Source organism: Hemiscyllium ocellatum, chromosome 2 (assembly GCF_020745735.1).
Source record: "Hemiscyllium ocellatum isolate sHemOce1 chromosome 2, sHemOce1.pat.X.cur, whole genome shotgun sequence".
Classification (NCBI taxonomy): domain Eukaryota; kingdom Metazoa; phylum Chordata; class Chondrichthyes; order Orectolobiformes; family Hemiscylliidae; genus Hemiscyllium; species Hemiscyllium ocellatum.
In genome coordinates, this window is record NC_083402.1 from 14,730,896 (window position 1) to 14,752,872 (window position 21,977).

Below are 21,977 nucleotides of genomic sequence, written 5' to 3' on the forward strand. Positions count from 1 at the left end.
AGATGCCGGTGTTGGACTGGGGTGTACAAAGTTAAAAATCACACAACATCGCTCCGAAAGCTAGTGTGCTTCCAATTAAACCTGTTGGACTATAACCTGGTGTTGTATGATTTTTAACATGGTTCCATAGGATATTCTGTCTATTCAGGCAGACACACAAGGAATGGAATGGACAGGGGTAAAGTATACCTCTCGGCATAGGGTAGTACAGCAGTAACTAAACAGGCAGGGTTTAAGAACTCAGTCTTATTTTGTGCCTATTTACTTAGTTGCTTCACAGAAGATTAACAGAAATAAAGTGGATACTAAGACAAAGATAATAATATGTGCTGAGGCTATACATGTATAAGGTTCAAAGACAAAAAAAAATTAATTTGAAGCATTAAAGGGGTAAAAGCAAAGTTTAGGGAGTGGGGATAGTGTGTGAAATTTGGTATAAGATAGATTCCAAGATGCAAATTTTCTGATGGCTAGGAGCTTGAGACAAAGGGGTATCTGGGGATTTTTGGAGCAGAGGGATGGAAATTGGAGCCAAAGCAAGTAAATGGTATTTCTGTGTGTTATGGACCAAACCAGACCAGACCACTGCCTCACACAAGGCAAAACTGCCAGCAGCAGCTGCTCTGAAAAAGTCACATGGGTTTTTAACAGCTTTGTGTTAATATGGACCACCCCAAAGCTTTGTGTTTATTAGTTGGCTAGTTTAATATGTTTTTTTTGTAAAAGCTCAAAGCTGTGTTGATATTTGTTACTTGAACATCTTTAATTATGACACTTCAACCGCTTGCGTCTTCTCCCCCCTGTCCAACCGAACAACTTGCAGTCTCTCTGCAAGCCTGACCTTTCTACTTGTAGCCTCAGGAAACTGCTCCTCTGACTTTCTTCATTCAAGAGGTTCTGTTTGCAGCAAGAGTCCAACAGAAGAAAGTGGGGGCTCCAACTTACGCAGCGTTAAGGCTTGCTTTTTCACAACATGGATTTCTGGCTTCAGATTTGTATCTGGGTCTTGAATGGGACTACAGGTACAAAACAGTGAGGTAGTGAGAGGTATTATGAAGGTGAAGGTGTGTACTTTACCTTTAAGAGAGACTGGAAGCTGGCAAACAAGGGTGTGCTGAACAATTAAAAATATGTAACATTTGATTGTGAAGCAAGTAGCTGGAGCTGCATTGCCATGGTACACACCAAATTCGAAGTTGGCCTATCAGTTTAATTTATGCCCAAGATACGAAAATCCAATTGAATTTGAATTTTAATGTTTTGATGACATCAAACCAATGAGACGGTCTGATGTTTGGGAGTATATAAAATCGGGTATTTTGAACAGCAGAGAACAGCAAAGAGCAGCCAAGCACTAACCGATGTTAGCAGAGTAACTCTCTGAAAGGTACCTGTCCATAAGAAATTTGTGCAACAGAAGACTGAAAAAAAGATGACCCCCAGGAAAATTTACGAAGGAGAATCAACCCAGCTGGCTGGTTTGAAGCGTGATTTTATTTGTAAATCTTAATCGGGGTTTTTATTGGCCCAGTACTGAAGAGTGGGAGGTAAAAGATAGGTTTAAAGGAAATGGGTTGTAAATAGTTGTCTAATGTTTTCTTTTGGACTTAAAGGATAAATTTGTTAATTTTTTTCATTAAAGATATTTGGGATAACTCTTTGCCACTCAAAATTGAACAGATTACAGCGAGGTGGACTTTTCTGTGTTTTTGATTTAGATTAGTAGAGAGGTTTACCCTGTGTATTAACAGAGGGTGAGGCATAGAGAGAGAGTCTGAAAGTCAGGAAGCAGGATAGGCAGTGAGTAGGAGGTACTTATAAGATTCTCTCTCTGTTCTTCATTAAAAGTGGCATGAGGAGCTTATGACTTGTGGAATGCAAAATGTGAAGAATATGATCAAACATTGGAAGGAAGGGTGGAGAGTGAGTGCAAATTCTTCTTCTTTTGTAGGTGGTGTAACGCGGATGACCGTTTCCCTCGTGGTAATTGTATTTGAGCTGACTGGTGGACTAGAGTACATTGTTCCTCTCATGGCAGCTGTAATGACCAGCAAGTGGGTGGGTGATGCATTTGGAAGAGAAGGCATTTATGAATCTCACATCCGCTTGAATGGGTATCCATTCCTGGATGCTAAAGAAGAGTTCACTCATACGACACTCGCTGCGGATGTGATGCGGCCTCGGAGAAATGAGACTCCTCTTTCAGTGCTGACGCAAGACGACATGACGGTTGAAGACTTAGAAATGATGATTAATGAAACGACATACAATGGCTTTCCTGTTATTGTATCAAAAGAATCTCAAAGACTAGTTGGATTTGCACTACGAAGAGATATAACTATTGCATTAGGTATGGATTAACTATACAGATTAATCTGGTGTACCTTTTAACAGTGTTATAATATATACATGCATTTGCAAATTTAACAGTGGATCTGAGCATATAGTAAGGAATTGGGCACAGACTAAAGAAAATTCCTTTGATGTTGCCACCCCTTTTAGACCTGTAGGTTCCATCATACCGTTTCATAAATAAGGCCTTTTCTGCTGTCTTCTGTTTATTACTGTCCAAAAACATTGCCCATCCATGTTTCATGCTGACTGCTTTTATATCTTTCATAGGGTTCTTAAAATTCAAACTGGATTTATCTTTGGCCTTTGTCCCTCCTTCTCCATGACATTTCTGCAGCAACAGAACACTTATACTCCACTCTTGCTTCAGTCTTTGATCTGTTCCTGAGTAAGACCTTTCCTGTTGAGGGCTGTTGTGCATAGTGGTAGTGTCCATTGTGGGAGTGTCTAATAATATCTCTGAACAGGTTGATGGGAGAATATCTAAAATTTTTGCTCTCACCCTTCTCTTGGCTGCTAAAACTTGCACCTCTCATATCTCTGTCATAGTTTAGAACATAGAACATTACAGAGCAGTACAGACCCTTCGGCCCTCGATGTTGTGCCGCCCTGTCATACTAATCTGAAGACCATCCCGCCTACACTATTCCATCTACGTCCATCAGCCTGTCCAATGACGACTTAAATGCACTTAAACTTGGCGAATCTACTACCGATGCAGGCAAAGCATTCCATACCCTTACTACTCTCTGAGTAAAGAAACTACCTCTGACATCTGTCTTATACCTAAGTCCCCTCACTTTAAAGTTATGTCCCCTCATGTTTGCCGTTCCCATACTTGAAAAAAGGCTCTCCCTGTCCACCATATCTAACCCTCTGATTATCTTGTATGTCTCTATTAAGTCACCTCTCAACCTTCTTCCCTCTAATGAGAACAGCCTCAAGGCCCTCAGCCTTTCCTCATAAGACATTCCTTCCATACCTGGTAACATCCTAGTAAATCTCCTCTGCACCCTTTCCAAAGCTTCCACATCCTTCTTATAATGCGGTGACCAGAACTGTACACAAGTGTGGCCGTACCAGAGCTTTGTACAGCTGCAGCATGACCTCCTGGTTCTGGAATGCGATCCGTCTGTTAATAAAGGCCAAAACACTGTGTGCCTTCTTAACAACCCTGTCAATCTGGGTGGCAACTTTCAGGGATCTGTGTACATGGATACCGAGATCTCTCTGCTCATCTGCACTCCCAAGAATCTTACCATTAGCCCAGTACTTTGCATTCCGATTACTCCGTCCAAAGTGTATCACCTCACACTTGTCCACACTAAATTCCATTTGCCACCTCTCAGCCCAGCTCTGCATCCTATCTATGTCTCTCTGCAACCTACTACATCCTTCGTCACTATCCACAACTCCACCGACCTTAATGTCGTCTGCAAATTTACTAACCCACCCTTCTAAGTCCTCATCCAGGTCATTTATAAAAATGACGAACAGCAGTGGACCCACTATGCCACTAGTAACTGGACACCAAGATAAACATGTTCCATCAACTACAACCTTCTGTTTTCTTTCAGCAAGCCAATTACTATCCAAACTGCTGTCTCCCACAATCCCATTCCTCTGCATTTTGTGTAATAGCCTACTGTGGGGAACCTTATCGAATGCATTGCTGAAATCCATATACCACATCAACCGGTTTACTCTCATCTAACTGTTTGGTCACTTTGTCAAAAAACTCAATGAGATTCGTTAGGCACCCTCCTACCCTTCACAAAACCGTGCTGACTGTCCCTGATCAGATTATTCTTTTCTAGATGGTTATAAATCCTATCTCTTATAACCTTTTCCAACACTTTACCAACAACTGAAGTGAGACTCACTGGTCTGTAATTACCAGGGTTGTCTCTACTACCCTTATTGAACAAGAGAACCACATTTGCTATCCTCCAGTCCTCAGGTGCTATTCCTGTAGACAATGATGATTTGAAGATCAATGCCAAAGGCTCGGCAATCTCCTCCCTTGCTTCCCAGAGGATCCTAGGATAGATCCCATCTGGCCCAGGGGACTTGTCTATTTTCATACTCTGCAGTATATCCAATACTTCTTCCTTGTGAACCTCAATCTCTTCCAGTCTAGATGCAAGTATCTCTGTATCTTCCTCGCCGACATTTTCATTTTCTATAGTGAACACTGTCAAAAAATATTTATCTCCTCTGACTCCACACACAACTTCCCACTATTAACCTTGATTGGCCCTAATTAAACTCTCGTCATTTAGTTTAGCCATATGCTGTCAGACCTGGCTAGATCAAGTAAAACCCTATTAGCTCCTGCAATCACCTGGTAAACTATTCATTATTTGAAGTTCAAAGATAACGCCTGGCTTCTTTTGTCTACTTCAAGTTGCCTTCTCCCTCTTCACTAAGAACAAGTACGAGGAGCTTCTGGACTTGGCCACATCTCTGCCATTACTAACTAGCCCACTGGGCCAACTTTTCTCCAACATTTGCCCCGACCTTATTCCTGAACTTGCAATTTTCTCTCATTTGTTTCTCAACTTTCCACTTGCTCTATGAGTCATCTTGTCACTAAGAACCACCTCCTGCTCCCTCAAGCCTATGTTCACTAAACGATATACTCCTGCTGCTCCCGCAAGCCTATGTTCACTAAACGATACACTCCTGCTTTTTAAAATGTTGATAGGCCTTATCTCTTTTAAAGCAGTCATTGTCTTCTTTCAAAAAAAATACTTTGGCCCCACCTCCAAAATGCTGTCCCTCCAAAAATTCTTGAACCTGTTGAATGGAGGCAAAATGTAGTTCAATAAATATTTGGCATGATTCTTCGAAGAGGCAATCATCTCCTGCACTACATACAATCCTCAACTGGAAGGAGTGTTCAATATATAGGAAGAGAGGGAGAAAATAACATTCTGCACTTTGTTCATAAAGCAGAGTGATCATTCTTGGGCCATTTCCTGCCATTTCCCTTGCAGCTCATCACTTCACTTCCAGTGCAGCCAGTAGGTTCTTTATTGTTCATGCAAACTGATAAAAAAAAAATGGCCAATACAGTTGCTGTAATCTTCTTTGGGTTGACTGTAAAATGGGATTGAGCAGCACAATCAATGCTTGAATAATCAAAAGCCTGAGACTTTGGCGGAGTGCAGTGCAGATTGGAGAACTGGAAGTTGCACAGAAAAACTACATCTCTTGGCTGCTACAGTGATCAATCTTGTGATTTTCTTTTCCCTTATCTCACTCCGTTTAGAAAATGCTAGAAGAAAACAAGAAGGTATTGTCAGCAGTTCAAGGGTTCACTTTACACAACACGCTCCAACCCTTCCAGCAGACAGTCCACGTCCACTGAAGCTGCGGAGTATCCTTGACATGAGCCCTTTCACAGTGACAGATCATACACCTATGGAGATTGTGGTAGACATCTTTCGTAAACTGGGCCTGAGACAGTGCCTTGTGACTCACAATGGGTAAGTCTAATCATACCTTGGAAAAAATGTATTGCATGTCGTATTTTTGGTTGTGATCAGTTACATACAATGAGATATAATTCACAACTTAAAGTTACATTCATGTACGTTTTTGAAATGGATGTGTTACTGTTGCAAAGCTGGACAGCAGAAGAATCTGCTAGAACTTGAGATGAGGAAGAAATTTCAGATTATTTCTGTATTTGAATTGAGAAATGAATAAAGAGGGCAGGAACGTGTGAAGCATTTTTTAATAATTTGATAACAGTTACACAGTGGAACATTTCTTTCATATTTATTCAGTGTCTGCATGAGTGCACACAGAATTTACCATCAGCCCTTCCGAAAGAAACTTCACATCCTTCTGCAACCAATTTTGTCTGTGATTTTTCCTACCTTTTGTTGTTTGGAGGGCTGTATTCTCTTTGGAATAAAATTGCGTACTCCGATTTTATGTTTCACTTAACGGTATTTTTAGTCATCTGAGAATTGTTTCAGATTTCCTTCACATCATACTTTGCTAAGATGGATATAATGTTTATAAATAAGATAAAGTAATCATGTAATTTACATGTAATACATCTAAGAAATTTAAATTTTCTCCTTACATTTAATAGCTCTGCATATTTTCACTTAAATTTTAATGTCTTTTTAAGGGATAGGCAGTAGGCAAAGAGGGATCACAGATAGGATTATGGAAAACCCCAAGGTATTTTGTAAGTATATTACGAGCAAGATGATTACCAGGGAAAGAATGGGGGCTGTTACCAAAGGGTCAATTTGTGCTTGGAGCCAGAAGATGTGGGTGAGTTCTTGTATGAATATTTCTTATCTATATTCAGAAAGGAGAAAGACATTGTAGGTGGAGATTTCATTTGGCATGATGTGGTTCTACAGCATATTAAGATTAATAAGGAGGAGGTATTAGGTGTTAAAGCAGGCTTAAATTCCCCAGACAGGATGAGATGTATCCCAGGTTGCAGTTGGAGGGAAGAAAAGAGATTGCTGGGGCGCTGGTGGTTACATTTACTATTTTGCTGACCACAGATGAAGTACCAGATGACGAGGATAGTTAATGTGGTTCTTTTGTTTTGGGCAGGCCAGGTAATTCCAGACCAGTTAGTCTGACATCAGTGATAGGGAAATGATTGGACAACATTCTGAGGGACAGGATTAATCAACATTTGGGAAGACAGAAGTTGATCAGGGAGAGTAAGCATGGATTGTTGAAGAGACAAAGTGCCTGACTAATTTAATTGAGATTTTTTTTGAAAAGGTGACTAAATATATTGATGAAGGTAGTTCAGTTAATGTAGTTTACATGGACTTCAGTAAGACCTTTGACAAGGTTCCACTTGGAAGGCCGAACTGAAAGGTAAGAGTCCATGGGATTCAAGACATGTTACTGACTGGGTCCAAATCTGGCTTGCAAATAATAGGCAAAGGGTGATAGTGGAGGATTGTTTTTGTGATTGGAAGACTGTGACCAGTGATATACCACAGGGTATGCTGTGTAAGTTAACGATGTGGATGGAGAAGGTATAACTCATAGGTTTGCAGATAAGGTGAAATTGAGTTGTTAGTGAGGAAGATGGTCTCATGCTGCAATCTGATATTGATCAGCTTGTAAATTGGGCAGGCCAATGGCAGATGGAATTTAATTGTGAATTTAAGAGTTGCCCAGCACAGAAACAGACCCTTCAGTCCAACTCATCCATGCTGACCAGGTATCCTAAATTAACCTAGTCCCATTTTCCAGCATTTTGCCAATATCCCTCTAAACCCTTCCTATGCATATATACCCGTGCAGGTGCCTTTTAAATGTTATTGTACCAAACTCCTCCACTTCTCTGGCAGCTTGTCCATACATGCACCACACACTGCAATATCCGTGTAAATATTTTCTGAATCCTTTCAGGTTTCACAACAACCTTCCTCTAGCAGGGAGACCAGAACTGCACGCCGTATTGCAAAAGTAGCCTAACCAATGTCCTGTACAGCTGCCACATGACCTCCCAACTCCTGTACTCAATGCTCTCACCACTAAAAGCAAGCATACTGAACACCACCTCCACTGTTGTATCTGAAACAACACTTTCAAGAAACTAGGGACTTGCATTCTAAAGTCTCTTTGTTCCCCAAGACATTCTCATTAAGTGTATAAGTCCTGCCTTGATTTGCTTTTCCAAAATGCAGCACCTGCTAAGTCACTTCAGAAGATTATCATGCACAGGCAGTGAGATAGTTATCCATTTCATGTGAGTACAGTGTATAGTGTTCTCTTCAATGGGTGTGTTCCTGTCAGTGAGTACTTTTCCATCTGTTGATTTCAAAGAATCAAATTTGTTGATGGGGAATTGAGTGCTGTTTTGATATATTGTGTGAATATTACCATTGTCACTAGCAGTTTGTATTCTATGTACAAATGGATGATAATGGAGTAGTGTTGGTTAGATGGGCTTCAGATTGGTTTCACAGATCGACGCAACATGAAGGCCGAAGGGCCTGTACTGCACTGCAGTATTCTATGTTTTAAACTCCATCTGCCACTCCTCAGCCCATTGGCCCATCTGATCGAGATTCAGTTGTACTCTGAGGTAACTTCCTTCGCTATTCACTACAGCTCCAATTTTGGTGTCATCTGCAAACTTGCGAACCATATTTCCTATGTTCACATCCAACTCATTTATATAATGACAAAAAGCAACGGACCCAGCACCAATCCTTGTGGCACACCACTGTGGTCACACGGCTCCAGTCAGAAAAACAAATCTCGACCCTCTGTCTTCTACCTTTCTGGGGAGTACTGAGAAACAAAAGGACCTTGGTGTTCAAGTCCATAGGTCCCTGAGTGTGTCAGCGCAAGTAAACAAGTTGGTGAAAAAGGCAAACAGGATACTTGCCTTTATTACCCAGGGATAGGACATAGGAGCAAGGCAGTCTTATTACATCTTTATAAAACATTGCTAAATAAAAATTAAGACAACTTGGAATGCCGTAAATCAGAAACAAAAACAACATCTGTGAAAGAAATCAGAGTTAACGTTTTGGGTCCTGTGACCCTTCTCCAGAACTGATGCTAGCTAGGAAAATGTGGTTTTATATGCAGAAGATAGAGTCAGGGGAGTAAGGAGTAAACGATAGGTGAGGATAAAGCCCAAAGAGAAAGAAGAGCAATTGGACAAAAGAGTCGATAACGATCTGGTTCAGAGGGTGAATAGCTGTTAATGGATACTGTTAAGTCTGCCATCTCACACTACCTGTTGTTAGCCACTGTGCAACAGGAAGGCCTGGTGTGTGGGGTAGGGTGCTAGGTCATGGGAGAGATCAGACCCTAAAATTTTTGAATACGATTAGATAGGTTTAGATGGAGAGGAATTTGTGAAGTGTACAAGACAATTTTCTGATTCAGTTTGTGGATGTCCCTACTAGAGAAGGTGCAAAACTTGACCTACTCTTGGGAAATAAGGCAGGGCAGGTGACTGAGGTGTCAGTGGGGGAGCACTTTGGGGCCAGCGACCATAATTCTAGTTGTTTTAAAATAGTGATGGAAAAGGATAGACCAGATCTAAAAGTTGAAGTTCTAAATTGAAGAAAGGCCAATTTTAACGGCATTAGGCAAGAACTTCCAAAAGCTGATTAGGGACAGATGTTCGCAGGTAAAGGGATGGCTGGAAAATGGGAAGCCTTCAGAAATGAGATAACAAGAATCCAGAGAAAGTATATTCCTGTCAGGGTGAAAGGGAAGGCTGGTAGGTATAGGGAATGCTGGATGACGAAAGAAATTGAGGGTTTGGTTAAGAAAAAGAAGGAAGCATATGTCAGGTATAGACAGGATCGATCGAGTGAATCCTTAGAAGAATATAAAGGAAGTAGGAGTATACTTAAGAGGGAAATCAGGAGGGCAAAACGGGGACATGAGATAGCTTTGGCAAATAAAATTAAGGAGAATCCAAAGGAGTTTTACAAATATATTAAGGACAAACGGTAACTAGGGAGAGATAGGGCCCCTCAAAGATCAGCAAGGCCACAAAATGGGGAGATACTAAATGAATATTTTGCATCAGAATTTACTGTGGAAAAGGATATAGAAGATATAGACTGTAGGGAAATAGATGGTGACATCTTGTAAAATGTCCAGATTACAGAGGAGGAAGTCTTGAAACGGTTAAAGGTGGATAAATCCCTAGGACCTGATCAAGTGTACCCAAGAACTCTGTGGGAAGCTAGAGAAGTGATTGCTGGGCCTCTTGCTGAGATATTTGTATCATCGATAGTCACAGGTGAGGTGCCGGAAGACTGGAGATTGGCAAACGTGGTGCCACTGTTTAAGAAAGGTGGTAAAGACAAGCCAGAGAATAATAGACCAGTTAGCCTGACTTCGGTGGTGGGCAAGTTGTTGAAAGGAATCCTGAGGGACAGGATGCACATGTATTTGGAAAGGCAAGGACTGATTAGGGATAGTCAACATGGCTTTGTGCATGGGAAATCATGTCTCACAAACTTGATTGAGTTTTTTGAAGAAGTAACAAAGAAGATTGATGAGGCAGAGCAGTAGATGTGATCTATAAGGCGTTCGACGAGGTTCCCCATGGGAGACTGATTAGCAAGGTTAGATCTCATGGAATACAGGGAGAACTGGCCATTTGGATACAGAACTGGCTCAAAGGTAGATGACAGAGGGTAGTGGTGGACGGTTGTTTTTCAGACTGGAGGCCTGTGACCAGTGGAGTGCCACAAGGATCAGTGCTGGGCCCTCTACTTTTTGTCATTTACATAAATGATTTGGATGCGAGCATAAGAGGTACAGTTAGTAAGTTTGCAGATGACACCAAAATTGGAGGTGTAGTGGACAGCGAAGAGGGTTACCTCAGATTATAACAGGATCTTGACCAGATGGGCCAATGGGTTGAGAAGTGGCAGATGGAGTTTAATTCAGATAAATACGAGGTGCTGCATTTTGGTATGCAAATCTTAGCAGGATTTATACACTTAATGGTAAGGTCCTAGGGAGTGTTGCTGAACAAAGAGACCTTGGAGTGCAGGTTCATAGCTCCTAGAAAATGGAGTCACAGGTAGATCTGATGGTGAAGAAGGCATTTGGTATGATTTCCTTTATTGGTCAGAGTATTGAGTACAGGAGTTGGGAGTTCATGTTGCGGCTGTACAGGACATTGGTTAGGCCACTGTTGGAATATTGTGTGCAATTCTGGTCTCCTTCCTATTGGAAAGATGTTGTGAAACTCAAAAGGGTTCGGAAAAAACTTACAAGGATGTTGCCAGGGTTGGAGGATCTGAGCTATAGGGAGAGTCTAAACAGGCTGGGGCTGTTTTCCCTGGAGCGTTGAAGGTTGAGGGGTGAGCTTATAGAGGTTTACAAAATTATGAGGGGCATGGATAGGATAAATAGACAAAGTCTTTTCCCAGGGGTCGGGGAGTCCAGAACTAGAGGGCATAGGTTTAGGGTGAGAGGGGAAAGATATAAAAGAGACCTAAGGGGCAACATTTTCACGCAGAGGGTGGTACATGTATGGAATGAGCTGCCAGAGGAAGTGGTGGAGGCTGGTCCAATTGCAACATTTAAGAGACATTTGGATGGGTATATGAATAGGAAGGGTTTGGAGGGATATGGGCCAGGCGCTGGCAGTTGGGGCTAGATTGGGTTGAAATATCTGGTCGGCATGGACGGGCTGACCGAAGGGTCTGTTTTCATGCTGTACATCTCTATGACTCTATGATATTGAGTCTCCAACCAGAAAATGAGGTATTGTTCTTCCAGCTTACACTTGCATCCAAGGGCCCAAACATACCTTCCAGGTGAAGCAGCATTTTACCTGCACTTCACACAATCTAGTCGACTACATTTGCTGCTCACGATGTGGTTTCCTGCACATTGAGGAAAGCAAGCATAGACTGGGTAACTGCTTTGCATCATACCTATGTTATGCCCACAAAAAGGTTCTGAGCTTCCAGTTTCCTGCCATTTAATACACAACCCTGTTCTCTAGCCAACATCTCTGTCTCAGGCTTGCTGCAGTGTTCCAGTAAAGCTCAGTGCAAGGTGGAAGAACAACATCTCATTTATATGGCTATCTTGCTTTGTATCAGTTCTCAGAATACTCAGTTGCCCCCACCACAGGAAGAAGAAAGATAATAGTGAGGAAATGGATTGTCAGTGAATATTGAAAGAAGATTTCTCCTTCTAATTATGTCATGGGGAAAAAAAATCAGTTTCTAACTGAATTAGTCATATTTCTTTTAAATATCGCTCTTTACCAATCACCACTTCATTTGTCAGGCTGAGTTCTGAACCGTTCCAGAACTGGTCTCACTGCCACATGATTTTTTCAGGTTCTATAGTTTGAATGCTCAGATTTCTGGAAATCTGGAATTAAAAGTTTGTCGAATGGCAACTATGCAGCCATGGTCAGCTGTTGTAAAAAGCCATCTTGTTCAGCACTGTCTCTTAGGGAAGGAAATTTGCGATCCGTATCTGGTGTGGTTCACATGACTCTACATTCATAAATGCGGTTGACTCTTAATTGCCCTCTGAAATGGCCCGAACAAACCACTGAGTTCAAGAGCCAACAAAAGATGGGAAAGAAATGTTGTTCCAGCATGGTAGACAGCCCATATCTCATGAATGAATAAAAAAATTTAATGCAACCCTTCACATTTTTTCCGGATTGAGTTCCTTTTGCCACTGAACACCATCTGACCAACACATGCATGTCCTCTTGTAGTCTGAGGCTATTCTCCTCACTGTTTACGATCCCACCAATTTTTGTAGCATCTGCAAATTTACTGATCAACCCTCCTACGTTCAAGTCCGAATTGTTTATATAATCCACAAACCGCAACACTGACACTGACCCCGTGAGAACCTACTGAACACAGACTTCCAGTGGGAAAACACCCTTCAACCACCCCTCTGATTTCTATCTCTCGAACAATTGTTCATCCAATTTACCAAATTTCCTTGGGTCCCCATGGTTTCTTGGCTTTTGCTATCAGTCTCCCATGCAGGACCTTATCAAAGCCTTATGGAAGTCCAAGTTGATGTCATCAAAAGTATTGCCCCCATCTACACACCTGGTCACCTCTTCGAAAAATCCACTCAATTTGGTCGACATCACCTCCCCTTAACACAACCAGCCTAGCTGTTCTTGATTAGCCCCGCCCCTTCAAATGCTGATTAATTCTGTCCTTCAGAATTGCTTCCAATGGTTTCCCCACCACTGAGCTTCGACTGACTGTCCCGTAACTGGTTTATCCCCTGTTCTCTTGAACAACTATCAACAAGTGCTTTTGTCACTTAGCTAATAATTGAAAGTTTATTACTGGAGTCAGAATTGGCCAGATTACATTTTCCCTCTGTTTCTAAATTGAGTACACCTGTGCAATTTTCTATTTTTTCATTTAAATGCTGTTAGCTGTAGCTGCTCTGAGACCATTTGAATACGGACATGACCAATCTTGAGTGCAAACCTACAGCACTACAACAGGAGGTTTGGACCTGCAACCTTTGTCTTACTGTGTATGCTGAACTGTTCTTTGATATTGCATGGAATGATTGCATTGGCTCAGGTCTGGTTTCTTTGGTGCCATTTCAAGAGGAAGCCAAAATGAATGATCCATTCAGTATCACTTGCTGAAAATAGTTAGAAATCACACAACATCAGGTTATAGTCCAACAGGTTTATTTGAAAGCACTACTTTTCAAAACACTGACACAGGACCATGAGACACAAAATTTATAGCAAAAAGTTACAGTGATGCATTGATACATTGAGCAAACCTAGATTGTTAAGTCTTTCATCTTTTAGAATGAATTTGCTGGTTTTGCTTTTTTTAATATCTAAACCCCAGAATGTCTTGTAAATAACATTCTCAAGATAATTTAAGGTTTTTATAACAAAAGGTGACATCTCAGCTTAGACAATGTCTTAAAGGTGAGAGTCAGGCCAATCTTGAGTCAGACTGGTTCTGTTTCCAAAGTGGAATTTACAAATATATATATATTCACTGCCTGCATTGATTACTTGCAGGTTCTGCACTTTTTGAGCAAAATAGAATATATCTGCAAATACAACATAACCCCATAAACCTATATGTTTGTGCGAGTGCAGGAGAGAGAGAGAGACGGTGAGTGTGTGCATGTGAATGCACACATATGTGCAAGCTTGGTTAAGTGTATGAGTGTGATGGGGCATAGGCCTATGAGAGGGTGGGAGGTGTAGGTATGTGCTTTTGACAGAGAGCTTGTGTATGAGAGAGAGTGTATAATGCAGTGGGGTCACCTGTAGTGTGATATGAACCCGAGATCCTGGTTGAGGCCATCCTCGTAGGTACCAAACTTGACTCTAAGCCTTTGCTTGGTCACTTTGCATTGTTGCCTGTCACAAAGTCTGCCTTGGAGGATGGTCATCCGAAGGTCCAAGACTGAATGTCACTGACTGCTGGAGTATTCCCCGACTGAGAGGGAACACCCCTGCCTGGTGATTGTTGTGCGATGTCCATTCATCTGTTGTCGTTGCGTCTGCTTGGTCTCGCCAATGTGCCATGCCTCAGGGCATCCTTGCTTGTAGCGTGTAAGGTAGGCAATGTTGGCTGAGTCACATACGTACCTTCTGTGTCCATAGCGGATGTTGTCCCCACATGTAATGGTGATATCCATGTCGACACTGACCATCAGTGACAACCACTGTAGGATGTACGAGGGACAATGTAGTGGATAGTTTTTTGCTTTATTGTGCCAACCTTCTTAGGAACACAGGCACAGCGGTTTGCAATTCAGTTCGGCTAGGCTGCACCGTAGTGAGTGTTGTTGCAGCTGCGGGCAAATATGAAAATGGAAAGTATTCAGTCTCATACTTGGTTTGTGTTGTAGCAGGTGAAATAATGGATTTTGAGAATTGGGCGATGAACTATCAGCATCATATCCACCTCATGATTTATTCTATTGCCATTTATGTGGTTGAGCTAGCCTCGTTCCTGTCAGCTGAGTCACTTGGGATGTTGATCTTGCACAGCTGTGATAGAAATATGGTAGAATCTACTTTTGTAGTTGAATTCCCTTGGACAGGGGATTGTAATCTGAAAATAAGATTATTGAGGAGGGAAATCATTAAACACTTTCAAAAGCAAAGTTATGGGTAGCTGGAATGCCCCACCCCACAGAAGCCTGTGAGTACTGTGACAATTGAAACTTTCAAGATTTGAGTTTTGTTGCATAAGGGACATGGATGAAAAGCAGACAGTTGAAGCATGAACTAGTGAATGACAGAACAAGAATGAAATGGGGAGGGCTATTTCTGTTTCTGTCTTCCTTGACTTGTTGAAAAATACAGTTTTCTTGCATATCTGTTTTCTTTTTTGGAGCAATAAACATTAACATACTGTATTTCATCTCCGACCAATGAACTTACTGACCTGAAGTGCAAGAGAGAGACACATGGTTTTTTTTTTAAGAAACAATTAATATTTTGCACATTTAGGCAAATAATTTGATTCTTTGGAAACGAGAAATTTCGCTTCCGCGTCACATACATTTTCTGATTGATAGGTCTGCAGAAGCAATAACTTGGATGATGCTGCACTGAGGTAGCTCACAGCCTCAAATCTACTTTGCAGTCAAGTTTAATTCTGTTCCAAGTTAAATTAGATAGTGGGCTGATAGTATTGCTTGGGATATTCTAGCTTTTTTCCCGAAGTGACTGGCATTGATTGAACTTCATAAGATGTTGAAGTTGAGAATCAATTTGTAGTTGCTCCAGATCTTATCTTTGTAGAAGAATGCAAAACTGGAAAAAATGATTAGAATCCTAAGCTGACTCATTCATTTCCTGAAAATTGTCATCCTGAGATATTTATCCAGTTCTCCCTTTAGTGCAGTCTATTTTAACTACTTCAGGGCATTCTGTTTGACATAGCAGTTACTAGCGGTGTTCCACAAGGATCTGCTTTGGGACCATTGCTGTTTGTCATTTTTATAAATGACCTAGAGGAGGGGCTTGAAAGCTGGGTGAGCAAGTTTGCGGATGACACGAAAGTCGGTGGAGTTGTGGACAACGAAGAAGGATGTGGCAGGTTGCAGCGGGATATAGATAAGTTGTAGAGCTGGGCAGAAAGGTGGCAAATGGAGCTCAATGTAGCTGAGTGTGAAGTGATTCACTTTGGTAGGAGTAACAAGAAGATGGATTACTGGGCTAATGGTAGGCTACTTGGTAGTGTGGATGAGCAGAGGGATCTTGGTATCCATGTACACAGATCTCTGAAAGTTGCCGCCCAGGTAAATAGTGCTGTGAAGAAGGTATATGGTGCACTGGGCTTTATTGGTAGAGGAATTGAGTTCCGGAGTCCTGAGGTCATGTTGCAGTTGTATAAGACTCTGGTGCGGCCTCATCTGGAGTATTGTGTGCAGTTTTGGTCGCCATACTATAGGAAGGATGTGGAGGCATTGGAACGAGTGCAGAGGAGGTTTACGAGGATGTTGCCTGGCATGGTAAGAAGATCGTATGAGGAAAGGCTGAGGCACTTGGGGCTGTTCTCATTGGAGAAAAGAAGGTTTAGGGGAGATTTGATAGAGGTGTACAAGATGATTAGGGGTTTAGATAGGGTTGACAGTGAACACCTTTTTCCGCTAATGGAGTCAGCTGTTACTAGGGGACACAGCTTTAAATTAAGGGGTGGTTGGTATAGGACAGATGTTAGGGGTAGATTCTTCACTCAGCGGGTTGTGAGTTCATGGAATGCCCTGCCAGTAGCAGTGGTGGACTCTCCCTCTTTATGGTCATTTAAGCGGGCATTGATAAGCATATGGAGGTTATTGGGCTAGTGTAGGTTAGGTAGGCTTCGGTCGGCGCAACATCAAGGGCCGAAGGGCCTGTACTGCGCTGTATTTTTCTATGTTCTATGTTCTATATTCACCATTCTCTGCAGACAGTAGTTAAATTGAAGCAGTCAGTGCGTCTGCTTGAAGTTGAAACGTGGTAGAAACATAGGAATGTTAAAAGTGGAAGTAGGCCATTTGGCCCTTTGTGTTTGTTTCACCAGTCAATATGACCAAAATGATTATGATCTCACTTCTTCTTGCCTGTGGAAATTTTGAGAATTTCAAACGTATTATTCGGATTATTCAATCTATTCTAACAAGGAATTTGAATGTTTTATTTTCCTAAGATCGCATTTTCATCCTCATTGTATATCTCTCAATATTCGTGTAGTATGTCAGCTCTGAAAACCTCACTCTGCTGGATCTCCAATTTTCCCAAATTTGTATGTCAAACCTCTAGAATCCCAAAGCTGCTAAAGACTCCCAAACAAATGTTAAAAATATCAAGTTTCATTTTAACCTGAAAGGAGGTGATTCTGTTCATTGCTTACTTGGGCCCAGAACACAAATGCATCAATCTGTCAACAGAGCAACAGCCTCAGGAGGTCGGTTGCCTTCCCTGGGCAGTGCCACAGATACTAGTGGTGTATCTGAGGCTGGTGGAGCCACATCACCTTCTGCAGTGGTTGTATGTTTCTCTTGTACCCACTAGCATATACTCACTCAAGTATCTGATGAAGAAGGATGAAACATACTCCAAGGAAAAGATTACACTGGAAGTCTGTGAGGCTGCTCCCATTCCACAGTGGAAACTCCTGTTTCTGAGAGGCAATCTGGAAACAGCAGAAGTGAAAGAAGAGTACTGGGAAAAAATTGAGCTGACAGGTAATTTGTATTACAGACCCTGAACTGAAAACGTAGCCTAGAACGAGACCTTCAGAAATGTCTTGTTTGCAGACAGCTTTGCCTTTTGCTAGCCAATTTTCAAGTGCAGTACCTGCAAAACTTCTCTCACAATGTCCTCTGACTTACCACGAGCAATGCTATGGGTGATGCGTGAATGGAGACGTAATCCAATAATGTGAATTTTTCAGGATAATATCATTAAAATAAAACTTTTAATGAAAGAAATACTTTTAGACATTATTCCATTCTATTTCATTTGACTTGTCCATAAACATTTGACAATATCTTTGATATAAAGGGCTGATACTAATGTTCTTTCAAGCTGCTGAAAGACTTGCATTTCGTTGTCCACGTTTCCCTGTTACCTAATTCACTACTCTCCCTGGGTTTATGCACCACTGGTGGCAACTGGGACAGGAAAAGATGATCTGAAAAATCTACTTTTGTCTAGTGAGTTCCTCCATGTTGTAACCTTTGGTTAGAAAGATTTGCGAGATTCTGCGCATGCTGTTCTAAAATTATTTAAGGAGGAGGAGATGATGTTACCAACATACTGGTTGTAGTTGGTGGAGGTCAATTCCTCGGTGTAGTATCCTAGGCCCAAGCAGCTTCATCAATTACCTTTTCTCTATCAGGTCACAAATGGGGAACTTTGTTGATGATTGAACATGTTTGATGATGATTGCATGATGTTTAGCAGCATACACATTCTTCTCCTTGTATCCATTTGAAGCAAAACATAAATGACATCCAGCCTTTGGCTGATAACACACAAACAGCAGACACTGGCCATGTCCAACTGGACAGAACCAGTAATACTCAGTGGGATTAGTATTGCTGAATCTCCCACTTTCAACATTCTGTGGATTAAAATTGACTCGCAACAGAACTGGACCAAGCAGGTCAGAGGCTCAACTGTCTGTCCAAGATTTACAAAACATAAGCGAGGAGTGCATTGGAATACTCTCCATTTGCCTGAATGAATGCTCCAACAATCATGAAGATGCTTTGCATCATCAATAGCCTGCTGTACTGGCACCCCATTTATCACACTCATCAACAACAATGCACAGTAACAGCAGGGTGTAGCATCTACAAGGTGCACTGCAACAACTCACCAAGGCGTCACCTTCCAAGGAACACCACCATCTACAAGATCCCTCCACGTCACAGCGCCCAGACTTAGAAATATATTTCCAATCCTTGAATGTTGCTTGGTCAAAATCCTGGAATCCTCTTCCCAATCATAGCACTTCAAAAAAGCACCTCACTGCTACCTTCTCCAGGTCAATTAAGGATGGCAAAAGTGCTGGCTGAGCCAGCAATGTGCTCATCCCTGGAACAAATGAAGAGAAATATGCTGACACTAAGGGGCTAAACTTGTTCTCTTTGGGAAATCTGTTGTAGTTTACTGGTTGCTATCTAAGATGCCTTTAATGTGTTTCCACTTACTTTATTTTTGCAATCTCATACTGTGAGCGCCCTCTGCTGATTGATTTACAGGCTGCATTGCCTCTGTAATAAATTCAAAAGCAAATTAGGTTATTTGATTGTGTTTCACGCTGCTTCAACTTGTTATTCGATAGGAATGACAGTCTAGTGGCTGAGAACTGTCCTTCTCAAATGAGCCATTTTGAAGATTTCTGAAAAGATCTTGTGGGTTTTTTTGCTAAACTGGTTCTGTTGATACTTTGAGAAAGATCGTTTAAATGAAACGGTGGCACGGTGGCACAGTGGTTAGCACTGCTGCCTCACAGCGCCAGGGACCTGGGTTCAATTCCCGCCTCAGGCGACTGACTGTGTGGAGTTTGCACGTTCTCCCCGTGTCTGCGTGGGTTTCCTCCGGGTGCTCCGGTTTCCTCCCACAGTCCAAAGATGTGCGGGTCAGGTGAATTGGCCATGCTAAATTGCCCCTAGTGTTAGGTAAGGGGTAAATGTAGGGGTATGGGTGGGTTTCGCTTTGGCGGGTCGGTGTGGACTTGTTGGGCCGAAGGGCCTGTTTCCACACTGTAAGTAATCTAATCAAAAAAACCTTGGATCTAATTCATGATTAAGCTCAGTCTGTGCAAAAGAGGTATTGCAGACCTCAACTTGTTCACTATGATCATTCAGCCACTGTGCCTATATACTACTGTCTTGGAAATTAACACTTGGGCACTTAGGTTTATCACTTTTCTATATTAAAAAATCACTAGCAAGTTTGCACTTAGGCTGAAACCAATGGCAATCTAAATTAAATATAGTTTGTATTTAGAGTCATAGAATCATAAAGATGTACAGCACGGAAACAGACCCTTCGGTCAGCATGGACAAGTTGGACCAGATATCCCAACCCAATCTAATCCCAATCCAATCTAGTCCCAACTGCCAGCACCTGGCACATATCTCTCCAAACCCTTCCTATTCATATACCCATCCAAATACCTTTCAAAGGTTGCAATTGTATTGGCCTCCACATCCTCTGGCAGCTCATTCCATATACGCACCCCTTTTATGTGAAAAAGTTGCCCCTTAGGTCTCTTTTATATCTTTCCCCCCTCACCCTATACCCTCTTGTTCTGGACTCCCCAACCCCAGGGAAAAGACTTTGTCTATTTATCCAATCCATGTCCCTCATGATTTTATAAACCTCTATAAGGTCACCCCTCAGCCTCCGTTCTGGGTATAGGCATGTATTTATGCCTATATATGTACAAAAGAGCCTTATTAAACAAATCAGTTTTATTTTATCTGACATTCTGGTGCAATTGAAGTCATTGCAAAATTAAATTAAAGCAAAATTAAATTAAATTCAAAGGCTCAACAGATCTGATCACATCTGTGAAGAGAAGCGATAAATATTGCAGTGTGTTTTGCAGCAGTTCAAGAAAGCAGTTCATCTTCTCAAGGGCAACTAGGAACAGACAATAAATACTGGCCACCCAGCGATGCCCACATCTCACTTTTTTAAAAAAAAATTCAAGTCATACTGACCTTTATTCATGAATTCTAGTGAAAGGTAATGTCCAACTGTTAGTTTCTATTTAATCATGCTGAACATTTCCATTAATATCTATTCAGTTTCTTTTTGTTTTCCTCATCAAAACTGAGGTGATGCGTTTTAAGGTTGTTACTCTTCAAAAATAGTTGGTAGTTCTATAATTATCATTTGAATGTCTTAATGCCAAAACCTAACAGTAATCGTATCTCAGTTTTCTGAATTATTCTCTGTGCAGATTTGGTTGATATGAAAATGTTTACAGTAGAACCACATAATATACACGATGCATATCTACACACAGCTACATCTATAGTGATAGAGTTTGAAAGAAATATGTTATGACATGAACTTGGCTAAACATCAATGATTGGTAATTGTAAAGCACTTTACCATGCGTGGAAGAGGAAGGGATTCAAACCCTGAACCCCCTTCTCTTTCATGCACTATTGCAGGTATTTCAATCTAAGAAAAAGTGGCCAAAACGAAAGTCCTGGATGTAGATATTGAAAACTGTTGAAGTTGACTATATATATAATGAGGTGACGGGATTTTGAGAGAGAATTTTTAGAGGCAGCATGGAGGTACAAAACTAGGTCATTCACTGTTCAGGGTAGAGGATGTATAGCAAAGTAGAATCCAGAGAGAAAAATGCAAATTGAATGCATGGGGTAGAGATTGGTTGGACCTTTTCCAGGGAATGCTTTGTCAGTGAAAGTGAGGATTTGGAATACTATATGCTTTAGGCTGGAAGCATGGGACAGTATCCACTAATTTATTGTTTGCTTCAAGAAAGGAATTTTCTCCAAATAGATTGTAGAATATGCAACACATGGGAGCAATTTTTTAATCTAAACTGCTAATCGTGAAACTCCTGAATTGGGATTTATACCTCCACCTAATGTAACACATAATTGAGGTGAATGCAGTAATATCAGGTGCAGATGTAAAAGCAATATTGCGTTGAATTTCAGTTGTTAAGGTTAGATTGGTTCATAATTAATCTAAGTTTCCCTAGAGACAGGTTCTCAACCCCAGCTATGAATTACTGATTCAATCTAGCTTAAATTTATACATCTGTCAGTGGAATTCACCTAGAATCACTACATTATTTGAAAAGAAAGAAGACTTACATTTATATAGTGCCTTTCATGACCGTAGGAAGTCCCAAAGCTCTTTAATCCATAGGAATACTTTTAAAGTGAAGGCAATGTCCTTATAGTGTAGATGGTGAAGGATCGAATTCTCCATTCATTTTAAATATGGATTTGTTTCAAGATTCTGTTATGAAGTTCAAAATGGGTTTCAGAAAAATTTAATGTATTCTTCGAAAACTGATCTCTTCAAAAGTATTTTGGGTTGACTATTTTCTGCAAATAACTCTTCTCATCTTTTAATAATAATTGCAGGAGCAGTT

At 41.2% G+C, this 21,977-nt stretch overlaps 1 protein-coding gene across 8 annotated transcripts in view; it reads left to right on the plus strand.

The window, feature by feature from the left end:
* Positions 1 to 21,977, plus strand: part of clcn3 (chloride channel 3) — a 154,462-nt gene that overhangs the window by 124,313 nt on the left and 8,172 nt on the right. For all 8 annotated transcript variants that reach the window (XM_060834926.1, XM_060834917.1, XM_060834908.1 and 5 more), the window contains 2 exons: positions 1,952 to 2,350; positions 5,627 to 5,843. In XM_060834926.1, the coding sequence (XP_060690909.1) occupies positions 1,952 to 2,350; positions 5,627 to 5,843 (616 nt within the window). The remainder of the gene's footprint in view (positions 1 to 1,951; positions 2,351 to 5,626; positions 5,844 to 21,977) is intronic.